The following is a 25,922-nucleotide window of genomic DNA, read 5'->3' as shown; positions in this document are numbered from 1 at the left end:
GGGTTTCCATTCGGAGGGTCCCGCGGGAATGGAAGCAGTTCACCGCACAGACAAATTTAATCCGCGTCCGTCGGCGACTCAGTTCAATAAACTTTTGTCTAGTCCAGAAACCCATTAACGCCCTACAGACGTGATCGATAGCAGGGCCGGTTGGTCGGTCGGTCGGTTGGTCCAGCGAAGAAGAGACTCTCTGCCTCGCAAAAACAAACACGCACTGAAGTGTGCCATGAAAAAGTGCATAGCAGTTTACGCTCTTCAGTTTGCAGCGAGGGAGTTGGGAACTACTATTTTTAATCACTTCAGCAGCTTCATTTTTTGCTGCCGTCGTTTGTTGCTCCTCTGCATTGTCTGCTGCCTAAAGAGCAGGCACAATGACAACATTTAATAGATTGCCAATGGGCGGTGGGCGTGTCTGTCTGGCTGGCATAGAAAAAAGCCTAGGCAAGGCAAACAGAGCGGAGAGCATAGAAAGCTCCTGGCGTAGACAAAAGGCCCAGTCCCCCCGATCCCCTGATTTATTTTTTTGATGGGCCACGAGTTGCACAAGGGGTTAACTGCTCTGTGAGTCACTGCCTGAATGACTTGTCGAGGAGCAGGGGCGGCAGGGTATTTATAAAGATATTTCTCTGCTGGCTGTTTGCTGATTTCGTACGCTGATAAGCATGAAAGGAAACCAGAGCCCAGACCCAGATCCCAACCCCCGATTTTCCGAACTGCATATCAATGAGGCGGACTGCCTGGGCGGTGGGGTGGCATTTTAAAGACGTTTAACGGCATTTTTACACTTGCATGCGTCATCGGAGTAACCTTTCCGTGAGTTCGTGCGTGGCTCCAAGTGTTACACATTTGCATTTGACGTGTTTCCAAACCTCCGGCAACGGTGTGCAAAAATAGTTCGGCTTTTAGTTTTGAAAATTGCGCAGTTTTTCTTTTGGCAGTTTGTTGCGTGGCTTTCCCAGACGCTGCTTATAATTGCTCCATTAAAATTTGTTTATGGCCAAAGTTTACGCCGTGAGTCGTGTCCCCTCCGCGTTTGCAGTCGTCAGTAATTAGAATGTTAGAAAAGCTGGTTGCTACTTCTGGCCCACTTAGCTCTGAAACGCTAAAACGCTATGCGGCTGGAGGTATTCGTGCTCCACATAAGCTAGGACCTGCACCAATCAAGGTGACCGTTTTGCGGCCTGTATTGATGGATCGCTCGGGTGGGCTCGCACTCAGCGTCCTCCGGCTTCCACTTCCACTTTCACTTTCGTCCTTCTCGCCATCGCTCTCCTGTAATTGGCAAAGATTGAGTGAACCACAGGCGACCCGCCGCATCATTTGTTAGATGACTCATGCAAACTTGGGCCCATTCCGGCTGACCCCTCTCGACCCATTCCAGACCATCTGCTCCATCAATTGGCAAAGGTCAGCAAAGGTTAGTCGGGTCGACGCCTAATGGAGTTTTATTTTTAAGCCTAAAAGCATGCCTTAAAGCTCTGCCGCCTGGCCGTTTGTTTGGGCGCTTCAGGAGGAAATTTAATATCATCGTCCTGCGTTCTGCGTCCTGCACTGCACACTAAAAGGTTTCCACGACGCTTTTAATTACACTTTAAACAATAGCTGCACGCAGCTAGCCCTGCCCTTCACAACCCCTTTGCTTTCCTTTCGCCCGCCCTCTTTTTTCACTTTTCCCACTCTGGGAAATTGCCAGAGCTTGCGATTTGCGCTTGATTAAATTCTAATTATAAGCGTGCGTATTTTCGGTCGGATCCGTCCGAGGAAAAGTCCCCGCCCCATCGCTGCCCATTTTCGGTCTTCTTTTTCTGTGGCTTGTTTACCATTTTCCTTGATTTTTACGACTTTTTAATGATTTTCACTGCCAGTCACTCATTTCGCCACCATCGCGTGCCCTGCTTTCTCCTCTCGTTGGCTTTCACCAATTTTCTTTGACTTTTGCGTTTTGTGTTTCGACAGTTCTACTCGCACTGGATTGCTTTTTGGGTTTGGTTCGGTTCGGTAATTGCCGGCTCTCCTGCCCCAAAAGAGCCCTTTTCCTCCCTGTTCCAGCCCCCGGCGCTCCCCATTTTGTTTACTGCTAATGCGACTTTTAACGCTGATTAATGTTTTCTTTTTTACAGTTTGCCTTCCGTTTTCCACTCCTACTGGGCGGGGGCTGCGCTTACCACCTGCCGGAAAGAAAGCCCCCTTCTTTTGGGAGAAGGCAGGAGACCCGTGTCTCACTCGGTTCGTCGTTCATTAAATTCATTTAAAACGTCCATTGCGACCACAAATAACATCGGCAGTCAAACAATTTGGCCAGGAGGCAAACAAATTGTTTGTTTGGCTGTCACATGTCAATAAAATTAACACTTTAACGAGAGACAGAGTACACAAGGAATATACATATTTTACACAATTCACAGTCCGGGTCCGAGGAGAAGTCTTGTTCTTTTTTGTTGTTGTTTAATTAAGGCAACAACATATCAAGGTCTTAGCCTAGCAGACAATAATTTCCTTGACAGCTGCAAAATGCAGAATTTCCCAAGCCAAATTGAAATTTATACAGGAGACACACTGAAAACAGAGCTCTCGGAAGGATGGAAGCGGAGAGATTCGGCTTTTGTGCAAAATGCAAACACAAAAACATCGGAATGCAAATTGCATTAAATGCCCTGTGTGTGTGGCAGAGGGAGACAGCCAGATTCTGGCAGAGGGAAACGGGGGTTGGCGATATCGCTAGGTGAGGTCAAATCATTTGCTAGTAAATTCAAAGCTGCAACAGCAAAAAGTCATTTTTAATTGATTATAAACATTGAAATATTCATTCTGCCGTGAATAGAAAAATACGAAGACTGAAAAAGTTTCAATTCGATTGCCATTCTTTGTGGGCAACCGACGTTAATGGGGAAAGTGCCTAAAAGTGTGCTTTGCAATTTTTCGCATCATTTCCGTCCCGTTTTTATCGCGCTAATTTATTGAGCCGATTATAGGGCAGCCCCTGATTCAAAGCGACGGGAGCCTCGAAGCGGGGAATAATTATTATATTTTCCATAATTTTAATTAGTTGATAGTGCAAAAATAATCGAATTGCATTATCTGCGGCACGCTGTTCGAGTCAGCCTCGTTTTGTTAAAGCAAAATCGGCATTTTAAAGCCTTTTGTCCATCCGAAATGCCTCGGGGAAGCACAAAAGAGAGAGATAAACGCATATACATGGGCGTGCATAAATGATATATGAATTGTGCATAGAAATTAGGTAAGTAGACACGGACAGCCTCATACGAGGCACCCGTGGCTTTAATTGACGGCCTGTTTTAGATTTAATGCATTTTCCAAATTGATATTAATCAATTTTTGGATTATTTATTAGCCATGGAATGAAAGAGCCCACAGCGACATCTCTGGGATTGGTTTTTAAGCAGAACGCTCTTCGAGAAGGACCGTCTTTATCACTGCAAATTGATTTGTGCAGAGTGTGAATATGCCTGGGATGTGTTCTTTGGCATTTTGGCCAGGCACCTGCGAGTATGCAATCACATAATGCACATAATGCCAAAAGTCCATTGTCAACAAGCACACTCTGATTCCTTCCAGCACGACTCCTTTGGTCCGAGTCAAGCCCCAAAGTATGTGCATGCAGCTCTCGAATGTTTGGCAAGACTTTAGACTGTTCGTGGACCAGGGGGTATACCCGAACATCTGCATTGCCAGCGGAGAGTGTTGGCCGAGACAATAAAATATGAATTTATGGCCTATTTGCATGGCTTTGCTTGGACCCAAATCAAGAGCATTTTTACCAGATGGAGTCGAGACTCACTGACAAAGCCTCACCAAAGTCCCAGGACTGGCAGCTTAATGAGCTTTGCCCATGCTAATACATTGGCAGCTCCAGCTACCTCAACATGTATGCTTAAAAATTCTATATGATCCCCCACATCCCTCCATATTTCCTCCATGTGTGTGGGAACATGAGTGCGCTTTCACTTCGGTTGCATATCGGTTGCATAAAAAGTCGGAAGCGAGACAAAGTCAGAACCAGCAACATTTCGGCTCAGTCTTATTGGCAAAGCATTTGCGGTCTTAACTCGGTTATGGCCATGGGTATTTTCGGGACCAGAGCGTTTTATGCAGAAGCATGCTCTTAGGGCCCGGATTGAAAGTGCATTGCGAAGAGCTGAGTCTGAGGCTGCGGCCTTTAGCAATTTTGAGACTCAAGCTGGAATGGAAATAGGCCAAAGTTTATGAGATGCCTGAGGGCATATTGAATGCAGACGCACAATTTCTAATTGTCTAACTCAATTTAGGGCCCGACTAACTCTGCGTCAACAGCCACCAGGCCCATTCCACGCCGTTCTGCAAAGTTTAGTGTCAAATGGGCAAATTTGATTACGACTCTTAGTTGGGTTGTGGTAATCGAGTTGGAAATACTTCAAAGTTTCGATAATAACGATGATGGCCTAGTCGCTGCGCTGCCCCGCAATTTGCCAGTCGCCCCGTTGGAAGGCTTTCAGTTCGGGCCGAAATAGTCGTCATAATAAATGAATATCCCCGCCTGGGGAACTTCACTCCGGGCTGAGGCTGCTCTCGAAGCTACTAATAGCGAGCAAAAGTATGCCATGAAATATGCATAAAATCACTTGCAAATGCGCTAAGCGAGCGACGTGGCATGGCGGCTGGCTGAATCGTTTCAGTTTAGGTTTTTGTTGCTGCTGCATTTTGGCAAACGAGCTGCCAAATCAAAAATCGTTGAGCGTGTGAAGTGTCAGTTGGTGGCGCAGGAGCAGGGGCAGGAATCGGGCCAAGAGCAGGCAAATGCACATTAGACAGCAGCCTGGCAGTCGACGTTTTTGGGGAAATTGCCTGGAAGAAGCTAGAAGTGGCAACTGGAGCAGCCTGCCTGCCTGGAGGTGGGCCCAAATGAATATCCCCATTGCCCGCGATGCGGTGCAGCGGCAATAAAAAATTCAGCCCCATAAACGTTGAATGCTCTCGAAATGCTTGTGTGTGCGGGCTCCGTTTAATTGGCCCGAAGCCTCAAATTATGCAATAGTTGCAGTCCAAATTGACCGCAAACAAACCAGCAATAATTTTGAAATCATTTTTGCGCGCCATAATTTATGCAGAAATTCAATCTAAATTAAACATCAAACAAAGCCAACTGGCCACTCCCAATCCACCCCTGCTCCGCCTTGCGTGCCTGGCGGGGCGTGCAATGCTCATTGCGACACATTCGCACCTGCAATTAGCTCAATGAACCTGCCAGCCCCTCGACAATCCGCGTTCCTGTCAGTCATTTCGGGCGGCAGCTGTCCAAAATGTAATATTTAACGCCATTTTATGCAAATTGAAATTATGTTAATGGGCAGCCAACCAGCAATTGATGATGACGTCTGCCCGGCTGCAAAAACTCCACGCGAATGATGATGACCGGACCACCAGTCCGGTGCATCGAAACGCATCGCTTAAAGCATTTTGGATGTTTATTACTTGACGTGCACCTTCATCTCGTTCTGATTCTGCCGTTGCCTTCGCGCATCAATGGCAATGGGTGAATGCGAATGTGAATGCGAGTGCTTGACAAGTCTGCACGGCTCATTTGCATTTTAATAATAATAATCACAATAATGCACAATAGCTGGAGCAGCAGCGGCCACGACGAGGATAACAATAAGCACATGAAATCACACACTCATCGGGAGGCAATGCGATAAGCTGTTGGAGCTGCAGTTCATCAAGTTTCGTGCTGCCACAATGGCACGTTCCATCTCCTTCGACGGCAGCCGCACCATGTGCAGCATTTACATCTTTCTTTCCGCCCGACCTTATCAAGCCCCGCACTTCCCAACTACGGAGATCCTGTTTGTTGTCGTTACCGTTTTGTTTATATTTGCTTAAATGTGCGGCGCATACTCATAATTAGTATGCATGTGTGCATCTGGGGGAGGGCTGTGTGCGTATTTGCCCATGTGTCTGTGCCAGCGATGTCTGGGTCTGTGTGTGTGCGCTGCCGTTGCAATTTGCTTTTGTTTGGTTAAAAAGCGCGTTAAATTTGATCATTGTTGCCGCCGGCTTTGTTTGCGTACTCATTTGGTGCTGCGAGTGTGAACGAGTTAAAGCTCCGTCTAACGCTCAAAAGCGATTCCCCATTACCCCATATCTCAGTCTCGTAAAACCCCGATATCTCCCCTGATTTTCAATACTTGCACTCACCCGAGGGAACATAGTCATAAAATTGCGTATACGTACCTAAAAAGAGAACAGAAAAGGTTGTTAATTTAGTAAGCAAGTCGTCAGGATGGGCAGAAGTGAGATAGAGAGATACATTTGGGAAAAGGTCCAGGATACTTCTAGTGTCAACGCCTAAGTGGGACTTAAAAATTCAATAAAAAATCACTTAAAATTCCATAAGAAGCTTTTAACGTTCCGTATACCCAAAAACACAGACACATACGCAGTCGACGGCTTAGGGAGCTGTGCGTCAAAAGTGCTTTCAATTTCTGCACACTGTGAGGAGAATGGCAAAACTGCAGGAAACTAAAGCAATTTCAAATTGAAAACTGCTGCAAATTAATCAAATGCCTTTGCAGACAGAAGAGGCGAAATTTGGAGAGCGAGGAAACGGTCAAAAGACAAGATTGGCAAACAAACACGAAAATGTCAGTCAGTCACAAAGACAGAGGCAAACGATAAAGGCCAAAGCCAAAGGCATGCGACCCTTTTCGAAACCCAACCCTTCATCCTCCACACACTAGGGGTATATACTTATGTATCGCAACGCATTAAATCGATAACACGATTTTTCAGCACGCACACAGCCCCGGCTTCCCGTCGAACCCAGACTGAAATCCAAAACAACTGGCTGACTGTGAGTTAAATTGTCAGTTTCATTACGTGGCAGCTTTCCTCGCTCCTCACCCCTAACTGCCTTCCGTCCTCCTCCGGAACTTTGGAATTTCCCTTGCTTTTTAAAGCCAAATCACTACGTCTGCGCGTGAGTCTACCCCGTCACTTCGCTCGCATTGCGAAAGCGATTTTTCAAGTTGCCGCTTCATCGTTCTTTGGAGCTGCTGCTGTTGCTCCTCTGGTTTTTTGTTCGGTTCTGCGGTTTCTGGGCGCCAAACAAGCTCAATTTTCGGCAAAGGGCCGAAAACGCATCCAGAGCGGAGAAGCGAAGCCCCTGGGACTCCTCGAGTCCTGCGTTCTCGAGAACTTAAGGAACTCGACGCTGGTGAGTTCAACAAACATTTAACTGATTGCCTGGGCGTGTGTTCGTGCCCAGCCCTTCCTGATTTTTTGATTTGCAATACACCTGGGAGCGAGACAGCCCTTGGCCACGAAAATGTTTAGCTTATTTGTTAGCGTTGGAAAATAAATTGTCTGTGCGTGCGGTAATTGTAAATTACGTTTGGGCAGAGGCACGGTTTCTCGCCGAGTGTCAGTGGAGCAGCCAAGTTATTGACACCTCTCCAACGTACGGGTAAGCCATGAATTTTTGATCGAAACTATGAGTGGAACGAGGGTTGGCCACACATCACATGCCGATACTATGAGCTCGGGGAGGCCGCACTAAACTAGGCTTTTGATTGCAGGTCCCCATCCAATCCAATCGATGCCACTCCAATGCCAGTCTCTACCCGCCCCAGCCAATTCAATCAGGGGGTCGGCCTCCTGCAACCCTCAGAGTAATCCACTTTGGGCTCCGAAAGTATGCAACAATTTCTTTTAAACTTCCTGCTGACACAAATCAGCCCACGGCCATAACTCAAACTATCTCCACCTCCGCGCGGCAGAATCAATAACCATAAACAGAAATTCCTTATGCTCACGTGGAGGACCGCATAAAAAGTATGCCACATGCTCGGGGAAATCACTAAATTCAGCCCAAGGCAACGTGTACCTCATCCTTTATGTGTGGCAGGGGAAAGAAGAGGCAAGCCCGAAAACCAAGCAATGCCCACGTTGATAACTGAGAGTGCTTATCACGCCCACTCCCCAACCACATCCCGCCCCATCCTGTCGATCCCACCGACTTCCGACTACCGACTGCATGTGACATTTGCATGCTTACTTAAACAGCAAAAAGCAGCCTCTACGACAGCCACGTCGGGCCTGGCAAGTCTGCGTCAACTGTGCCTTACATTTCGCCCAGACTCGGTCTTGGTTTCAGTCTGAGCCACAGTCACAGCCCTGGCTAGAGTCCGGGTCTGGATCTGGGACCGACGAGGCTCAGGACCGAGCAGAGGGCCGCTGGTGTTGTCAGTAGGCAGTCGCAATCCTGTTGACGTCACATCAGCACACGTGTGTAGTAAAAATCAGACGTGTGGGCGCTGCTCGAGGAGCACTGGAGCAGCGAAGTCGAGGCGCTCTAGTTGCCGCAGTTGAGCCGGGCCGAGTCCTGCCTCCATGTACTTTGATTGCTTGCACGTTACCCGTACAATTTTCGGTATGATGGCGGCAACATTTCATGATTTCTTGTACGTGTTTCTGCCTGAGAGCACGCGTCCTTTCCTCTGCCACTCTGCACCCTGTTCCACATCCGACGTCCCTCGCCCCAGATCTATTCCGGCTCATGGGTTCCGGAGTAATGTATGCAAGCACTTTTTGTATATGACGCCGTTGCGCTTTGGGTCGCCGGAGTGTTTGTTTGCCTGGTGACTGATGATGGTTTGGCTGGTTTTGCTCAGATCCCTCTTCGGCTTCATCTTCCACCGCCATTTCAGCCGCTGGTTTTTGCAAGCAGCGAATCGAGGGTTTGTCCTGCTAATAAATCAATGACGCCATTCCGGGACTCCCAAGGAGGCGATGATTTATGTCCGGCTAAAGGGTTTCTAGGATTCTCTGGCCTAATTGAGTCGCCCTTGATGTATCAGTCATTTCTAGAGTGTCGCATTCCCAGTTACAAATAAAGCCAACCCCAGAACGATTCAAAAATTCTACGTTGCCTGTTTCGGAGTAACATTCCTTTGCACTCATCACACACATTTTAAAAATCGTTTGTACGTTTGATAATGGAAAGTATGGAACTGACTGTACCGCCGGAGGACGCGCACTGGTCGTTAAAGTTCGTTGACATTTGGAAGCCCTTTCCGCAGCAGATTGTGGCCAATGCCACTTTCAAGGTGATCCGCTTCTTTTATCCCCCCCTCGGCGTGGAAGCGGTCGATGTCACCCACGTGGTCAGCGATCCCGAGCTGAACGGTTTTAACGTGGCTCTGCTTATGGGCTTTCCCTTGTTCTTGGCCAGCATCGGCTATGCGGTGTATAGATATGTGCGGAAAGTGGTGAGTTTGGGAACTTTTCCGAAGCTCCGACTCTTTATCCGAGCCAACCCTCCACAGGATCGCGTGGTTCGAGAGGCGCCGGCGAGACTGGACGAGCTGGAGGCGCGCATGAGGGCCAAGTACGGCCCCGAGTACAAGCAGGGAATCTGGAAGCGAAGAGACATCCCGGATCCCTACCTGGAGTCCAAGAACCCTTCCGAGCCCGTTGTTCACAGCAAACACGACCTTGAGAGCAAGTCAACCAACGGTTCCTTCGAGGCCCACTGGCTGCCCGAGTCCATCGAGAACTTTATCAACGCCGAAACTTCCGAGGATAATAGCAGGGGGAATGTCTCCTTCAAGGAGGCGGTCGAGTACCGCCTGTTCGACAGTGGCAACCGGGTGGCCAAAGAGAATTCTGCCGTGAAGCGCAAGGGCTCGAAGAGGGCACCCCGAACGTAGAGAAGTTACTTCCTGACTCAGCTTGCATGTATCCTTTAAAGGAAAAAATCGATTTAAGATCCCCCAATTTCGTTTCATGATTGGGCCCTTTTGCGACTGGAAAAGTGTCGGCTTTCGGCTTTCTCTGTTGGCGTTGTTGGTGCAATAAAATGAAGTGATTTCCCGGATTTATATTTGGCGCAAACACGAAAGCCGCAGAGGGAAAGGAAAGACATTGCACATAGGATTAGGTGGGGGTTTTTGGGACGAGGACTCGGGTAATCATTTGGCAGCGCATGTGTCGGATTATTTTGTTGGTTTGAGTTTTATTTAAATTTGCTTCTTTTGGCTGCCTTTTTGCTCCTCGTGCGGTGGTTGTTTGTCGCCCGAAATCTGACAGCAGCTGAAAAGCATGCTAAGCTTTCGCTGCTTTCTTTTTGGTTTGGCTCTGAAAACAAATTAATGATTTGCCATCAAGCAAATAAATCAAAAGCTTCAAAGCAGATCTCAGGCTTAGCTGGGGGTGGGAACGGGATTCTGCGGCTGGCTGCGATTTAAGGCCTGCCCCCCTTTAAAGTGGGCGCGGCTTATAGTTTTTATTTCGCAGCTATTTCCACTCAACTAAGCGCATGCATTGATGATCTATCCCCGGCCGTTTGGCACCCCTTCCCATTGACACGACATAAATAACCGTGTGAGGCTGTTATAATTTATAATCCTTGCTGTGGGCGACCCAGCTACAACAGAAGCAACAACAAGAGCAACAGAATAACAAGAGCAGAAATAACATTGGACTGCCACGGGGAGTGCAAATATTTTTGCTTGCTCCTCGCACCCTATGATCCGGCATCCGCCTTTTTTTTTAGCGTGCTTTATTTATTCGAAACCTGCCCAGGCGGAATCCCTCCCAGGTTGGCAGCACAAATATTTTGTTGGCTCCCCTTCTGCACAGCCCCACCCACGGCCTGGCCATCCACACCCGCGCGCCTGCATTTAGTTTATGTGTGCTACTCTTTTCTCCGGTAAAATGAGGTCAAAAGTTTATTGGCTAACAAACGTGTGCGAAAGTGGGCGGGGTGTTGCTCTGGCAGGCATTAATGTCAGACGCAATCGGGCTGCCGAGTTTGGGCACAGCTTTAATGCCAATAAACAAATTGCATGCACTTAGCTACAGGCCTGCCACCGAGATGGCAAAGATTAGGCCCATCGAAATGGGTTTTAAATGATCCCGCAGCACACTCGATGGCCGACCACAAAAACGAAGCGGCGGCTACCACCGCCGGCTAATTACAAACCAATCAGCCAACTAATAAATTTCAAATAAATTATGGAGGAACGGAATTGGCTAATGCGCCGCAGTGGAGCGGCAGCGGGAAAAATAGCTACAAAACTATAGTATACCAACAAAACCAAAACTGCCAATCGCAGTACCTTTTTAAGGTACTTAACTTAACTTAATAATAATAATAATAAAGCCATGCGTAGCTCTGAATTTGCCGTTCACATGCGACTGAACATCAATCGAAGTTCTGTAACTTAGATGGAGTCGAAGGACTCGGGTTTCCGATCAGCCCAAGGTGAACGTATCCCACCCCGGACGCCCTCTGTTTATTCCCCGTAAAAGCACTGGGTTCAATGTTTAATGAGGGCGGACTGAATAATGGAGAAGGCCTACCTTAGTGTTTACCACCTTCCCCGCTGGGAAAACAACCCCTTCCCACGGCAAACTGGCAACGCAATGATTATGACAGCTTCTTTGCTCGAAACCCTGCTCCTGCCGCCTCGCACTGGGCTCCACTGTAGCCCACCCAGACCTCCGACTGCCTGGGCTTTAATTAAACGGCAATTGTGGTCATCAGTTGTCAGGTTCTCTTGTGCCTAATCAGTTTGTGTGATGAAAGACTAAGCTGGGATTACGGAATGTCTGCCATGCGGGTGCGACATTTGAATAATGAATGTCAACTCGATGTTCGCTTGCAGGGGAAAAATATAAGCCCGGCCTAAGTCCCAAATGTCACTCAGCTGTCAATTGTAAGCAAATCTGAGGCGCAGAGATTCGGGCGGCGGCGCCAGTGGGGCCCAAACTAATTGGGGCGTGGCCGGCTTTGGCCAGCTGACAAACTAACTGACCAACTAACTGACCAACTAACTGACCAACTAACTGACGTAACCAGGCAAAGCAATTGGCCATCCGTCCGCTTGTCCGGCTGTCAGTCGGCCCGCCCCTTCTGTGTGTCTGCTGCTTGACCATAAACTAATGCACCTAATTGCTGTGATTATGTCGTTTGTGATTATCTGAGTGTGCCCCGGTGTCCTTGTCTTCGGGAGAGTCCAGTTCCTGTACCTTTGCCTGTTCTGTGCCTGCACACGCTGCATACAATTAGGCCCGCAAAAGCTAAATCTCATTTATCAATCACGTGCTCCCTGCCTTCCGGCGCGACAATATTCCATAATTGGCCAAAGCCATCATTGATAATCCCAGCTGGCTCGGAATTGCGATGCTCATTGGGTTAGCAAATAAACGCAGTTACGTCATCCATCGCCTCATCCTTCCTTCGGTCGAGTTCCCAAACTTTGGTTACCCCTTTCTCTGGCCCGATTCATCTTCGGGCTGTTGGAAACTTTTTGCTGACAAGTGTGACAAGTTTTAAGGCCCATAACTAAGGCAGCCAAGCAGCCAAGCGGCCACCCCGACCCGAGAACACCTTGTGAAAACGACTCCAAGTGCAAAACTCCCCGGACAAATGCTGTGGTTTCCTGCCACCAGCCTAGGCCCATTACACATGTAGAAGGTAAAGCAATAATAGTAAATTTAAACCCACCCAACGGGGCGGAAGTGGAAGTGGAAGTTGAGACGTAGGTGGAGCTGGCGGAGATGGAGAGCCTTCACATGACTAGTTAAACTTTTTGCCATTGTAATAGTTATGCTTGGCTGGTTTCTCATTCTTTCGAGACAGAAACCGAACCGAACCGAATCCCACAAACCGAATGTTCCTTGGGGTGGCTGCTCCTGGCTACAGTCTCCTTGCTCCCGGCTCCCGGCTCGGGTTTCTCTGGTTATGCGCATAATTTATAGAGTGCGACAATATGTTGCCCTCCGTCTGGCTCCCGGAAAACTTTTCCGTTCCCGCTCAAGAAAGTAAGATTTCTCTGACCGATACATTTGCCGGGCTCGAGTGTGTGTGCGGTCCACTTTTGGGGGTCAAGGAGCTGGCAGGAGTCAAGGCTATTACCATAAGGGTATCTGAAGGGCGCTGCCTTCTCTCAACGAGAACTCTCTCCCCGGCTTGCGAATTCTCATTGAAGTCAGCACTCCCTGCGGAACTTGGGGAAATAAAACTCTGAAACAGCAGTCGCTACGGCCCCACATGACTCGCACACTCCCTTTGTGTTTTTCGACAAACGTTTAGGGCGATAAAAATGCGGAAACAAAAACATTTGGTTAGTTGCATAAATTTCGTTATACTGTTACCGCCGCCGCCGGTCCGCTGATAAAACAGCGTCAAAAAAGTGTCGTCGGGGGAGCAACTTAAGCAAAACTGCGCAGGGCCAGGGAGAGATGTGGCCGGATAGGAAAACGAGTTTGTTGCGTTGCCTAAACAAGCTGCGGGGCAGAAAAAGCAGCCACGGGAACGACAAGCGAAGGAAAAAGTTTTAAACACACAACGTTGCTCTCGTTTCCCCGCATTAAAGTTTAAATATCTGTTGCCTTGGCATACTTTTGGCCGCCCAGCTCGCTACCCCAGCAGTCTCCTTTATCGGGCCCTGCAGTTCAACGGCCTCCTCAAGACACTGGGACGGGGAGTTCTCCATAAGTTTCTCGCATGCCTCTTAATCCACGCCACAAAATTACACACACATGCAGTCCGCGCGCTTGAGTCTCTATTTGCAAGTGTGTCCCCAGTAAAGGTAAATAAAGTTGCAACAAGCGCTGCTGCCGCTGCTGCAACTCGCTCGTTGCACGGCACCAAAGTGACGTGCACTCCCTTCTTCGCTCAGCGCGCGCTGGTGGTTTGCCGTACAAATCCCAAAACCATTTCACTAATTGAAATGAATTTTCATACACCAGAAAGAGGAGCAGGAGGAGCAGCAGCAGCAGCGGAAGGATGTGGGGCAACTTGATCTGTGGGTGTGTGTGGCAGACACTCTCGTGTCGCAGCACAAAATTGCATGACCTGGGGCAACAACAAGACCGTTGCAGCCGAATATGGCAACTGCACGGCAAAAGGCAGCCAGATGCATGGCACGTCACAAGATCCTTCGCCTCACACAGTTGAATGACTTATCATTCGGGTGGAAGCCGCTGCGGAAGCCCTAAGCCCCAAAACCTCCTTGGCAAGCTGTCGAATGAAATATGAATTCGGAATAGTCTTGGGTATATATTATTTATCGAAGTTTTGCTTTCGTGCGGCCAACTCTCACTTGCGTTCCAAAAATACTCGAATTAAAAATTCATATGGAGTAATCTGGCTGCTGTTGGCCTTTCATTTGGATTGGGTGGGGAGGCAAGCGATCCCCAAAAGGATTGAACCACTCGACGTGTCTCAAGAAGCTGGCGGTGAAAGTGAGTGGGCGGCGAAAACGCAGCGCCTTTATTTAAATAATTATGCATTATCCCCCTCCCTGAGGAATTTTCAAGTTCATAATTATGCGATGGCTGGCTGCATTTCCCCGGCGACTCCGCCCGTTCCTCTCTCCTCGCACCAAACCACTTCCTCTTCCATTTTTAATTTATTTTGAATAAGCAGAAAAGGCACAAAAGACGTTTCCCAGACACTGTCGGCATTTCCCACAACGGAAGTCACTCCCCGCAGCTGACGATGCTGCTGCTGCTGCTGCCGCTTGTTTACATTCCGTGCGGCTGGCCAGGCGCTCCACTGCGTATACGTAATGTCGAGTAATGTGCGCACTCCTTGTGGCGAAACGGAGGCGGGGTGTGCCTATTGAAAGGCGTTGAGCGTGGCATGTAAATGCAAAATGGCGACAAAGCGGGCCTGCAGGGAACCCATCCACTCCACCGGCCCCCGCCATCTGCCGAGCTATTCTAAGCCATTGGCTCGGCATTCTTGTTTTGTGCAGCCGGGTAACATTATTTTAATTAACATATTTATACGGGACGGGGACGAGCAGCAACAAAAGCCAAGTCACTCGCCACATACGCTCCCTGTGCATTGCAATTTTAATCACAGACATAGATGCCACCACAACGGCAAATCTTACGGCAGGGCCTTGCTTAATGCAAAATGCAATGTTACCATCTGAAAATCATTAAAAAATGTTTGCGAAGGGCGAAATCATTAAAAACATATAAATTATGCAGACACCCCAGCCGTGCACATGCCTCATAATTATGCAGCATATAAATGCCACCAGCAAGGACAGCTGCGAAGGATGCTGGGGAGCCGAGGATACCGGGCATACAGAAGATACTGGGAGGAGGCAGGCAAACATTGTTTTGTTAATGTTCTGCATGACTTCGCTGCATATTTTCGAGGGGAGGCCGGGCCAAGACGAAAGGATTCAAAGGAAATCGGGGCCGGGCCAAGTAATTTCGTATGCGCACCTGAAAGTATGCTTTAAGAAATTCAGCAGCCCAGACTGGGAAAACTTATCCCAGCGCCTAATTAAGTCGCCCAAGAAGTGTATTCCAGGTGCTTTTACCCAACGTTTTTAGCCTCGAACTTCGAGCAGAGTAGCTGGGAATTTGAGGTATTTCGAGAGAGAGCAGAGATCAGAGCTTTGGGTAGGCCCCACTTGGGTCGTTCGGTTCAATCGCACTCAATATCAATAAATCCCGCAACAATCTGCATTCAAAAATCAAAGGATATACACATGCTGCCCCTGTGAAGCAGGGGTAGGACGGGCCAGACAGGCGAACATAAAATGCCAATTTCTAGTTGCCAAATGGTTATTGCCCGGTCTATAAATGCAGCAACAGCCACAGCCACAGCAACAACTGGACTTAAATTCACGTACGAGGACCGAAATGGCCACAGCTCTTACCTATGGCCAAAGCCAGAGTCAAACCAAAGCCAAAGCCAGAGCTATATGGCCATATTGCCCGGCCGAATGCATGTGTGCTGATGTATGCACACCCGAACACTCTCACACTCGCTCGCAGGCCATATATACATGTCTGGAAGTTAAGTGCCAAGCGGAACACGAAGGCAATTTGTTGCGTCACAAAAAACGGCAACCGAAACACACATAGATCGAACGGCTATGGAAATGGATATGGGCCGGGTAGGGGCGGTGTTCCGCCCCCGTCGCCGCCACCTGCCCTCCTCCGCTGCAGATAAAATTAAAATTGTGCGTGAAAAGTGCAGGATAAAGGATATGCCACACATCCATTCAGCGGTGCCAAGGCAAGGGCTCGTACTTAGCAGGCATAAAATATAAATTACTACGCTGCGCCGTAATAAATTTCAGTTTGCGTAAAAACGTTAAATTTATATACACTATGCGGGGCGGCGCGGAGGGAGCTCCTGCCACACCGAAATGGGGCAAAAACCCATTATGAATGAATTTAGTAGCAGCAAAAGCAGCAGCAAAAACCAAAACGTGCCGGCTCTCCGCCGACTCTATCCATATCCCTTGGTCCTCACTATGCTGCCTTTATATTTATACAAATTTAAAGCACTTTCTGGGCATCCCCGCACCCCAGCCCCCGAAAAGAGTTGCGGGCGGAGGTCAGTTGAGGTTTTGCAAAAATGCTGGCAAATTTACGAGTATTTCCATGGCTGGCAGCGGCGATAAACCAGAACCAGACCCAGTCGAAAGCAATAACGACCGGCCAATAGACAGTGAACTAGACTCCCGACTTTGGACTGCCGACTCTCGACGACCCAACGACTGGACTGGCCAAAGAATGCTGGCTGAAGGACGCACGGGCGGGCGGAGACAGGACTTTTCCTGCAGACGCCGGGGGCGTGGTGGGCCCTCCTAGTCTAGGCGCTCGAACTAGTACAGGTCGACTGGCCTCCCAGGAGGAGGGGGAAGGGGGCTGGAAGCGGTCAATGACAGCGCAAAGTTTTTCTGCAAACTAACCTCGAAAGCGATGAAAAATTAAAGCAACAGGAAGGGGAGAGTGGCAGGTGCAGACTGCCGCATCAAAATGCCGCAACGGCCTGTTATTATAATGAAAACGAAGCAGGCGATGGCGGCCACCGCACTAGACACTGGAGATGTGGGATTCGAAAGTTGTTGAAGGAGCGGCAGACAGCGGCGGAAGCCGTTTACATTTGCATGGCCAGTGCTCAGTCGTCCTTTTCAAGTGCAGGGCCAGCGATTGCGGAGGTCCCCTCACGGGTCATTAACAATTTAGGGTGCAAAGTGCGGCCCAATCAGGACGTGAATCTGGGGCCAGCGCTTTATCAAAGCTTTAAAGGCGGAAGAACGGAATCGGGAGCAGCTGCCGCCGGGCGGGCCTCGAATCACAGCAGAGGGTCCTCCCGCTCCAATATGTCGACTTTTGTTCGGGACGAGCCCCCTTTGAATGCTCGTTTTTCACGCGCTGCGGCAATTTATGCATTTTTCCGCCGCACACTCGTATGTTTTTAACTCCTGGCCAAACTTTTGTTTTGCTCCCGACGGGATGCGTGTGTATCCAATCGTGCAGAATGCCCATTTTTATATGTATTTGCATATGGTGCATAAGCATTTTTTCATCCCGCGCACCGGAGCTGGCACAGAAATTTTAAGCTACATGCATGGGTTCGAGAGCGTATTACGGACAAAGTTTTCCCGGAAAATAGCGCAGGCTGTGCTCTCCGCCTGATTCATTCATTCATTTGCGAGTTCGGCCCTGCGCCGCTCCTCCTTTTTCGGGTGCCAGAAGTCAACAAATAGTATTTTCCATAAAAATTGGCACTGGTGGAAAAATTGAAATGAAAACATTCTCAGCTTGGGGCGGGCGGAATGAAGAGGCCGCTGCCAAATGTCATGTGATTGTGTGTGCCTCCTATGTTTATTCATACAGATCCCTGTGTCAGTGCGAGTGTGCGTGTGTGCGGGCCAACCTGAATCCCAATTTGATATAGAATTTAATCAATATTTGTGTTACGATGACAACGGACCCCTGCCGGGCATCCCCCTCTTCGGCTGGCAGGTTAGAATGTTTATCAATTTATGCATAAATGCAAATAGAATTTCATAAATAGTCATTTAATTGCACTTTGGGCTGGAGAGGGGCGGGCCGAGGTGGCCTACAATCGATGTGCAAAATGCAAATTGGCGGACAGAAAGAACACTTAGGCAGTGTCGTATGCAAAGTCCATCTGCCGCATCGATGTGCAGTTTAAAGAGCTCCAGTTTTGGCCAAAAGTTTCGCATTAAATCCACAGTCGCCTGGGACACGGCAGTTTCGAAAGTAAGCCAACTGCCCAGCTGCGCTCTCACTAAAACAAATGTCTTGGATAAAAAATGGGGATAGCACACACACAGCGACGACGGGGAAAATTATGTGGCACGCAGGAAAATCAAGACAAAGCTCGGCATATATACGATAGCGGTGTGTGTGCCTGTGAGTGTGAGCGTGTGTATTTGCACAATGCAAAAGGAAAACAAAGGGCGGCATAAAGCAAATGCCAGGCAGCCCGAAAGTGTGCTACACAAATGTATACGCACGGGACTGCCCGTCCGAAGGACGTGCGAGACGGACGGTGGGCGTGGCGGCAGGATGAAAACAATTTTCTTTGTTTATTTCTTTCGTTACTCCTCGCAATTTGTTGATATTTCGGGGCGAGAGCCCAAATGCAAGCGGCGAAATGCACCAGGGATCGACTGCCTTCTAATGAAAGGCCTTCGATAAGGCTCCATTCAATTAATAGACCCATAAATACCCGCCCACGTTACATCATATCTTCCGACAGCCATTCGCCGCGGTTGTTTGTCAGTTTTTTCCGGGTTTCTGTTTAGGCTCCTGCGGTCGTTTGGCTTTTTTCGGTTTGTTGGACCGCCATACCATGCCATTTCCATTTCCATCGCGCTGCCAACTATTTTCACTCCACTTTCGAATGTTTTTATCCCTAAAGCCTGCTTGCGGATATGCATAGAGCGAAAACACAAACAAAACCAATTCCAGCCGAACCGAACTGAACTGAGCCCGGCCGTAAGGAAAAAAGGCGAAGAACATTGTTGGAAAAACAATAAATGGCAAATGTATGGCGGCATTTTAGGCGCATGGCGCATAGGAAACAAAAGAGCCGAAAATTTGCAAAATGCTGCGGCCTTTTCCCTTCCGCCGCGCGGGTTCGATTCCCTTCTTTTTTTGTGCTTTGCATTTTTATAGCAATATGGCAAATGGAATTTTGTGCACGATGCGAGCGCTAAACATTTAAATGAGTCAAGTGGCTTTTTGATGGTCGCCCCGAAAGGGGCAGGAGTGTGGGACGATGGGTTCGCTGCGGGTTGGATTTGCATATGGCTGGAAAAATTGCTTTGCGGAGGCTTTTAGACGGCAAACGAGCGGTCGAGCGGCACACTTTCCAAATGGGATTTATATGTAGATAGATGGGGCGGGGCACCGGGATGCGATCGAGCGGGGCTTTACTCACTTAGATTTCCACTAGGAATGTAAACGTTGCCCGATGGCGTTCGCACCAAACAAGACGGCTCAAAGTCAACGTCATTGGGATTGTTAACGGTTAAACGGCCATTTTGCATGCGACTCATTGTCGGATTACGCGGCGGAACATCCGGGGGTGCCGTTGGCGTGACTCCTTCCAGGAGGAAGCCTGAAAATAGGTTGCAAAAATACGGGAGCATTAGTCGGGCGTGCCACAAAATATTTGCACAGCGGCGAAGTGCTTGATCGAGAACTTATTTTTAGCCTAATTGCGTTTCGGGGCCGGCGCTTCCGGGAAAATAACCGGCGATAAATCACACTCCACTTTCCCGGTCGTTTTGCATTCAAATCGTGAATGGCCAAATCATTGCACATTTGACACTAAAAGTATTTCGTGAATTTTTAAACTTCAAATGGATCTGACGGAACGGCGGGCGGGGGCTGCAATCAGTTCGCATTGAAAGCCAGGCACAAAAATCAGGCGAAAGGAACTAAATCGAAATGAAATTATTTAACAGCATAGAAAATTCAATTTGTCTCCTTCTGTAGTCCCTGCTTTTCGGGCACGGCTAAACAAACAAACACGGAAAGCTCGAATTCCAAATGCGATGGGTGGGGGAGGGTTCGGGCGAAACAGATACAAAACTCTAAAAACTGAAAATTACCAGGCAAAAGGCAATTTCCAAATCGAGTAACAAGATATAAATAAAAATAGGGGAAAACATTCAAATGAAATTCAATTTGCCGCGCTCAAAAATTTCAATGCCGGCGAGAAGGCGACGATGAGAACGACGAAAATCGAGTGCCGAAATGCCTTTGATACTACTCCCACCGCCACCCCACCCGCACCCGCACATGGCTGTGCAGGGGTGTCAGTGTGTGTTTGCGAGTGTGAGTGTGCCTCCCCACCATCTTCACTCCTTGCGCTGTAATAAATTTCAAAAGCATTCGCATTCACTCGCATAGAAAATTTTAAGCTCATTTGTAGGCTTAAAAAGCATTTCGAGGGCGCCTTCTGGAGGGCTTCAGGACTGGCGGGGGCCGAGCAAACAGGATGCTCGACAAATTCAAACGCCAAAAGCGAAGAGGACAGAAGAGCGGGCAGAAACGCCTAATAAAAAGCGGCAACAAACGGAAGCGCCAACGGCCAAGGAAGAAAATTTCAAATTTGTTGAGATTTGTCGGGCGCGAAAATCGTACCCCTCCCCACGCCCTACTATCCTGTCCTAATGCGCCCTCTAAGGACCCGGTGTGCGTGTGTGAGCCGCCTCTGGCTTAGTTAGTTAGTCCTGGGAGCTCCTTGAAGAGCCTCCTTGGCCGTAATCGCATTGCGCTAGGCCGAGACAATTCCCGTTTTTCCTGCTGCTGCTGGCTGCTCCTTTTCCGCCTCCGTCCCTGCCGCTTTGCTAAGCTGGTCCAGAGGGCCAGGAGAAGAATCGGGGCGCACAAGTGGCCACTGGCCTGGCTGTGGGAAATTTAAGCTGCGGAAAATATGACACCAACTTGTCTGCCTGCTGCCCGGATTGCCGCGCCCCTCCCCCGCCCATGGCGTCGGAAACAACAACAAAAATATGGGGAGGGCCACAGGATTTGGCGCAGACTGCCTGCCAGCAAAGATTATTTCACGCGGTTAAACACAGCAGCAAAAGCACCGAAAGTTGCCCCAAAAATGCTCACTCAAAATTGGCAGCGGCAAAGTTGCCCCGACGGTCGGTCAGCTGTGATTAAAATTGGGCGGAGAATATTTGCAGACTTTTGTCTTTGCCTTGCGTGTAATTAGATTTCGGATTAAAGGCGCTTATAGTTGAAGCACAGAAAATGGAAATTGAAAATGGCCGCGTTCAGGCCGCCGTTGCGTATGAGTGACGTTCTGAGTTTTTTGACTCCATCCCCCGCTCTAGAAACTTATCATTAGCCAAAGAACTCGGTGCTCCTCGACGCTGCATTGCCCTCCAATTATATCGTCATCAAGCGCAAAAGTTAAGCTAAAGTAGCTAACCAAGCCCCATTTGCATGCACAAGCGATGGCGTCATTTAAATACACATAAGATCTGTAGAGGCGGGCTAAAGGGAGTAATGGAGGGGAGTTTGTGGCGTGCTGCATACATTAGTTTAATATTAAGCAAGAACGGAGCAAAAATGTCAATTCTCTTAGCAAGGGCCTGGCGAGCATATTAGTACTTTCGATTCATTGTGTTTAAATTACTTTTAATAACTTCCATTCAAAAAGCTGGTGTTTTAAAATTCTACTTTAAAATGTATTTTTAGAGGCCTGAAAGTATGCAGTAGAAGAGGATAGGGGCTTTTTGAAACAGCTATTGTAGAACCCTTCCAGACACCTCCTAGGAATCTTTAAAATTTATTTCAAACCACCATTGATTTTTTATACTCAACTCGACTTTTATAGGACGTTAGCGTTTTTAACGTTTTTAACGCTTCTTAAATTCAACAACTTTGTGACATTTATTCAGTGCTGACAGAATGTTTTTGATGGGTATTTGCTGGTCGTTTCTTTAGCTTGGCCAAGTCAAGGGCTTAGCCAAATGGCAAAAAAGACAACAACGATGACAATGGCCACGTTAGGGGCCAAGGAAAGTGGCTAACAGAGAGGATTCTGCACTGGTCGTGGCTGCTGTCGCCTGTTTGCCTGCTAGTTGGCATCCGCATCCACATCCACATCCTCATCCACATCCCCATCCACGTCCCCGTTCGCATCCCATCCGCATTTATATCCACATGCAGACAGGCGTAGAGGAGCTGCCATGAACTGGGAGCCAATGCGAATGCCAAGCGACCACTTAAAGCGCAGTCGGAGGCAAGAAGAAGGAGAAGATGTGGCGGGATGTGCCAGGATGGGCCAGGATGGGCTGGGATGGAGGCCGAGGATGGAGGCTGGGACGGGGCACAGCCAGGCGAATGAACAACGGGCAACTACTGGGAATGGCGCTGATAAGCAGCTTATCTTCATTTCTACAACCCCCAGCATTTATTTTTCCCCTCTGCTGTTTGTTTGTTTGTGCTGCTCCCGTTGTTGTTCCTCTGCTGGCGCTTCTGTTGCCGTTGTCATTTTGAATGCGAATGCGCTGTAGTTGTAGTGCCTGCTCCTGTTTTTAGGGTACGCAAAATGTGTAATGGCATTTCGTCAGACGGAGCATGAAAAAGCGAGGCGAGCTTTAGTGATAACCAAGGGCGGGGGTGGTGAAGACAGGGAGTGCTGAGTGGGTGTTGGGTGGCGGGAGGCTGCAAGGCCAAATGCTTTCCCCAGTGTGTGACAAAGCGAATTCCCCTGCTGGGCTTGCTTTGTTCCTTCTCCATCTGTCCCCTCCCGAAGTCCTTTTTCGGTTATGGTTTTTTGGCTTGCATTTTAATGCTTTTATAATGCACTCAGCAGAAAAAGCCAGCCATAAACCGACATGGAAAATCAGCGAAAAAGTACTCCGCAAGTTCCCTGCTAAATTGAGGAGAATTCGGCGACGTGGCGTATGCGACGCGTCCAGGGAAACTTCAATTAGAGATGCCGCATTATCGGGCCAGCAGATGAAAACATTCGAGCACGCGTCGGGTGAAATATCTTAATTAAATTAAGGGCCCGGTGGCGGGCTGCGGGGATCGAAAAGCGACACCAGCTGCTTGTGGCATGCCAACAATGGGCAGTGGGGGCATTCCAACACCTTCGGCAGGGGGGAATTCTTACCCAGCTCCCGGTTCCCGGCTCCCGTGACGAGAGAGAAATGTAAAACACTTTTGGTATGACAGCTGAAATGTCAGTTAAGCATGAATTGCTGCCAGCAGAGGGTGAAGCTGGCGTGCTGGAGTAATGAAAATGAGGCGACCTGAGCCGGGTCCCTAGCAGCACCTTCCGTCCTTCCTTCCCTGCCGAGTCCCCAGGTGGGCGGAACCAACTGACAACCGCTCTCAGCGCTTCTCGACTACAGTTTCGTTCTGCAATTGTCCTGTTTTCCTTCTGCCCGAGTTAAGTAAGTGGGAAGCGAAAGATAAAGATGCCAAGCGGGAAATTGCATTGCAGTCGGGCCCGGAAAAGGTGACGACAATCGCTTAATCGATGGAGCATTCTGTTTTCTAGCTCATTACGTTGCGGCAAAGCCCCCAGCACCATCAATAATAACAATAATCCAGAGAGACAGCGATGATGACAGGTGAAAACAAGCGAGGCACACAATACAGCGTTGAATAAATGCAAGTGCACATGTGTGCCACACTGCGTATACGCAATTTTTTGTTGTGATTGGAAAGCTGCGAGTTCTGGGTTGCAGGGTTGCTGGGATGCTGGAGAGCTTCTGCTGCCATTTTGTTGATAAGCAGCGGCCACATACAGGAGGGCAGTGCAAGGGGGAGCAAACAAAAGGCGTCTAAACTGACAATTGGGCGCTTTGTTTGTAGCGTGTCTGTGTATTGCATCCAGTTACAGGCCCAGTTTGACCTGTCCCCCCCCCTAGGGGCAGCATAATGCGGGCCATCTGTATGCGTGTACAGTCTCTGTTTGTACTCGCACCAACACAGCCACGCAGCTCGTATCTCTGTGCGTATCGGTGTGTTTGCACCGACTGCGCTTGACATATAAATAGAGCGTACGCACACACTCCGGCACAAAGTTGTCAAAGTTTAGTGGTGAATTCCTTGTGCCACGGGTCCGGTCAAGTAATTCCTTTGCATAGGTGAATGTGTACAGTTTATTAAACTCGAGTCCCCGCCCGAACCGAAGCTAAAGCTGGATCCGGAGGCGGGGCCGGAGCCGGAGCCTGCCCAACTATTTATGTCGCCTGTCATGTAGGTACCCCAACCTCCCAGAACACACACACATGGCCCATTGTGCGTCATTTGCAAAGCCCTGCGCATCCACAATCTTTGTTTGTCAAAGTTTTGCGCTCGCCTGGGAGATTTATTTAGTCGGGCTCACAAAACTTGGATTTACTTCGACACAATTGTCAGCTTAGTCACGTTTCATGTGTCGACGGATACAGATCCAGGCGACAGGATATGGCCAAGAAGGAGCGGGGAAAGGAGCCCCGCTAATGCTAAACACGACATAAAGGTAAAAAGCCAAAGGCACGCGATGCGAATATTTTAACGGGCCAAAGCAAAAAAGAAGGAGCCGGCGGGGAAAAACAAGAAGTTGGCGCTTTGTTTGCTTTAGTTTCAATTTTGGGAGCTAGTTAACCTCAGACTTAGACTCAGGCTGCTTTTCTGCTGCTGGCGAGGATCAAACTTTGATTCGAGCCTGCTTGGGCCACGCAGCCCTCGGGGGCGCAAATCCTTCCTCAGCTGCAGCATGCTTTGCGGCGGGGTAATCAAATTTCAGCAGTGACCCGGTTTGCTTAGGAGCCTTCCACATCCAACCAAAAAACTATCTCGACAGCTTGTGATAGTCGGTTTCCCCAGGAAGACGAGGGGAGGGCGAGGAGGGGCGACGCGACGCTGCTTAATTGATTTTGTGGCACGCAGAGTTCAGCAGACGGCCCCAAAACCGCCAGCCAGCCGATTTGAGTTCATTTTTTGCGCCCTCCGCCCGAAGCTCTCACCCTTCCCGCTAATCCTATTAGACGACGTCTCAGCGCTCGCATACTTTGCGGCTTTTCCTTTGCCGTGTAGGTGAGCGAGCCACCCCTTTCCAAGCCCCTTGCGGAAAAAGAAAGTCTTTAAGCCTTAAAGCACCACTCGATTGCGGGCCTGGCATAACTTCTGGCTCTTTGTCAAGCTGGAACGTAATAAACGTCAAGTGACAGTTTCTGAAAATTGCAAGTTCTGAAGATTTATTTGCTCCGACGCAGCCCAGTAGTCAAAAGTTTTGGCCCAAATGAATGGTGGAAAAAGCGGCGAAACTGAAATCTAATTTAACGCTTTATTTGACACATTTCCCAATGCAAGTTGCCAGTGGAAGTTGCTGCAAAAGTGGGTCAACCCGCGCCTTTTCTTGCCCTTTGCCATTTGATTCGCTGCAAATTACACCGAAATTATAAGTGCTTCCTCTGTGTGGGAGCTAGGACTGCAAAGAGAAAGGGGTAGGAGGAGGGGGAGGGAGAAGGAAATGCAGCGAAAAGTTTGTGCCGGATGCCGACCGAAAGTAGGCTATAGATAACTGGCATTTGCTTGCGGCTCATTAACATTTCAAAGTGGCAGCCAAGGGGCCAGAACACACACTTTTCAGGCCGTTTCTTTCCGGCCTGACCCCTCCTCGCTCGCTTTCCGCCATAACTCACGGCGTGTCAGGCGTGCTTAACCTTCTTCGCTGTACGTGTCGTAATGCCAGCCGAGGTGCTTGACATTTTTCGCGAACGCCTTCAGTTATGCAACACATTTTAGCCGGCAGAGGGGCGGCCATTGTCTGCGCTACTCTCGCCACCCGCCTCCGCAACACAAAAGCCTACAAACAAATTAAGCAGAAAATAAAAGCTTTATCTGTACGTGGCCGGGAGTGTGCCTGTGTGCGGGAAAACTTAAAAGCAAGTGGTAAAAGCGAAAGAGAACTCGTAGTTTCTCCAGCCCGCTGCTCTTGCAGCCGTCGGAAAAGTGCAGGCAGTTAAGCACTTTTGTCTCAATGAGTGTCAACAAGCGACCCGAGGAGGAGACGCGACACAAGTCAAGAGTGACACACCCATGCGAGTTTCTACAGTCGGGGTCAAGAAAATAGGCGGGAAAATAGGTTGAAGCCACTT

At 48.9% G+C, this 25,922-nt stretch overlaps 2 protein-coding genes across 6 annotated transcripts in view; one reads left to right on the top strand and one right to left on the bottom strand.

Moving 5' to 3' along the window:
- LOC108030736 (teneurin-m) overlaps positions 1-25,922 on the bottom strand; it is a 113,913-nt gene that overhangs the window by 27,678 nt on the left and 60,313 nt on the right. For all 5 annotated transcript variants that reach the window (XM_017103778.3, XM_017103779.3, XM_017103780.3 and 2 more), the window contains exon 2: positions 19,238-19,417. In XM_017103778.3, the coding sequence (XP_016959267.1) occupies positions 19,238-19,417 (180 nt within the window). The remainder of the gene's footprint in view (positions 1-19,237; positions 19,418-25,922) is intronic.
- LOC108030737 (uncharacterized) lies at positions 8,860-9,871 on the top strand. Its single transcript, XM_017103784.3, has 2 exons — positions 8,860-9,263; positions 9,321-9,871. Exons 1-2 carry the CDS (start codon positions 8,991-8,993, stop codon positions 9,702-9,704), a joined length of 657 nt encoding a protein of 218 aa, XP_016959273.1. The 5' UTR covers positions 8,860-8,990; the 3' UTR covers positions 9,705-9,871.

Source organism: Drosophila biarmipes, chromosome 3L (assembly GCF_025231255.1).
Source record: "Drosophila biarmipes strain raj3 chromosome 3L, RU_DBia_V1.1, whole genome shotgun sequence".
NCBI classification, from domain to species: Eukaryota; Metazoa; Arthropoda; class Insecta; order Diptera; family Drosophilidae; genus Drosophila; species Drosophila biarmipes.
The sequence above is the reverse complement of the archived record's forward strand: the minus strand, read 5'-3'. Positions and strand labels throughout refer to the sequence as shown.

Excerpts from the sequence above, each read along its gene's own strand:
- LOC108030737 (XM_017103784.3), top strand. The coding sequence starts at position 8,991 with ATGGAAAGTATGGAACTGACTGTACCGCCGGAGGACGCGCACTGGTCG. Across the intron at positions 9,264-9,320 it reads ATAGATATGTGCGGAAAGTG|GATCGCGTGGTTCGAGAGGC; the intron begins GTGAGTTTGGGA and ends AACCCTCCACAG.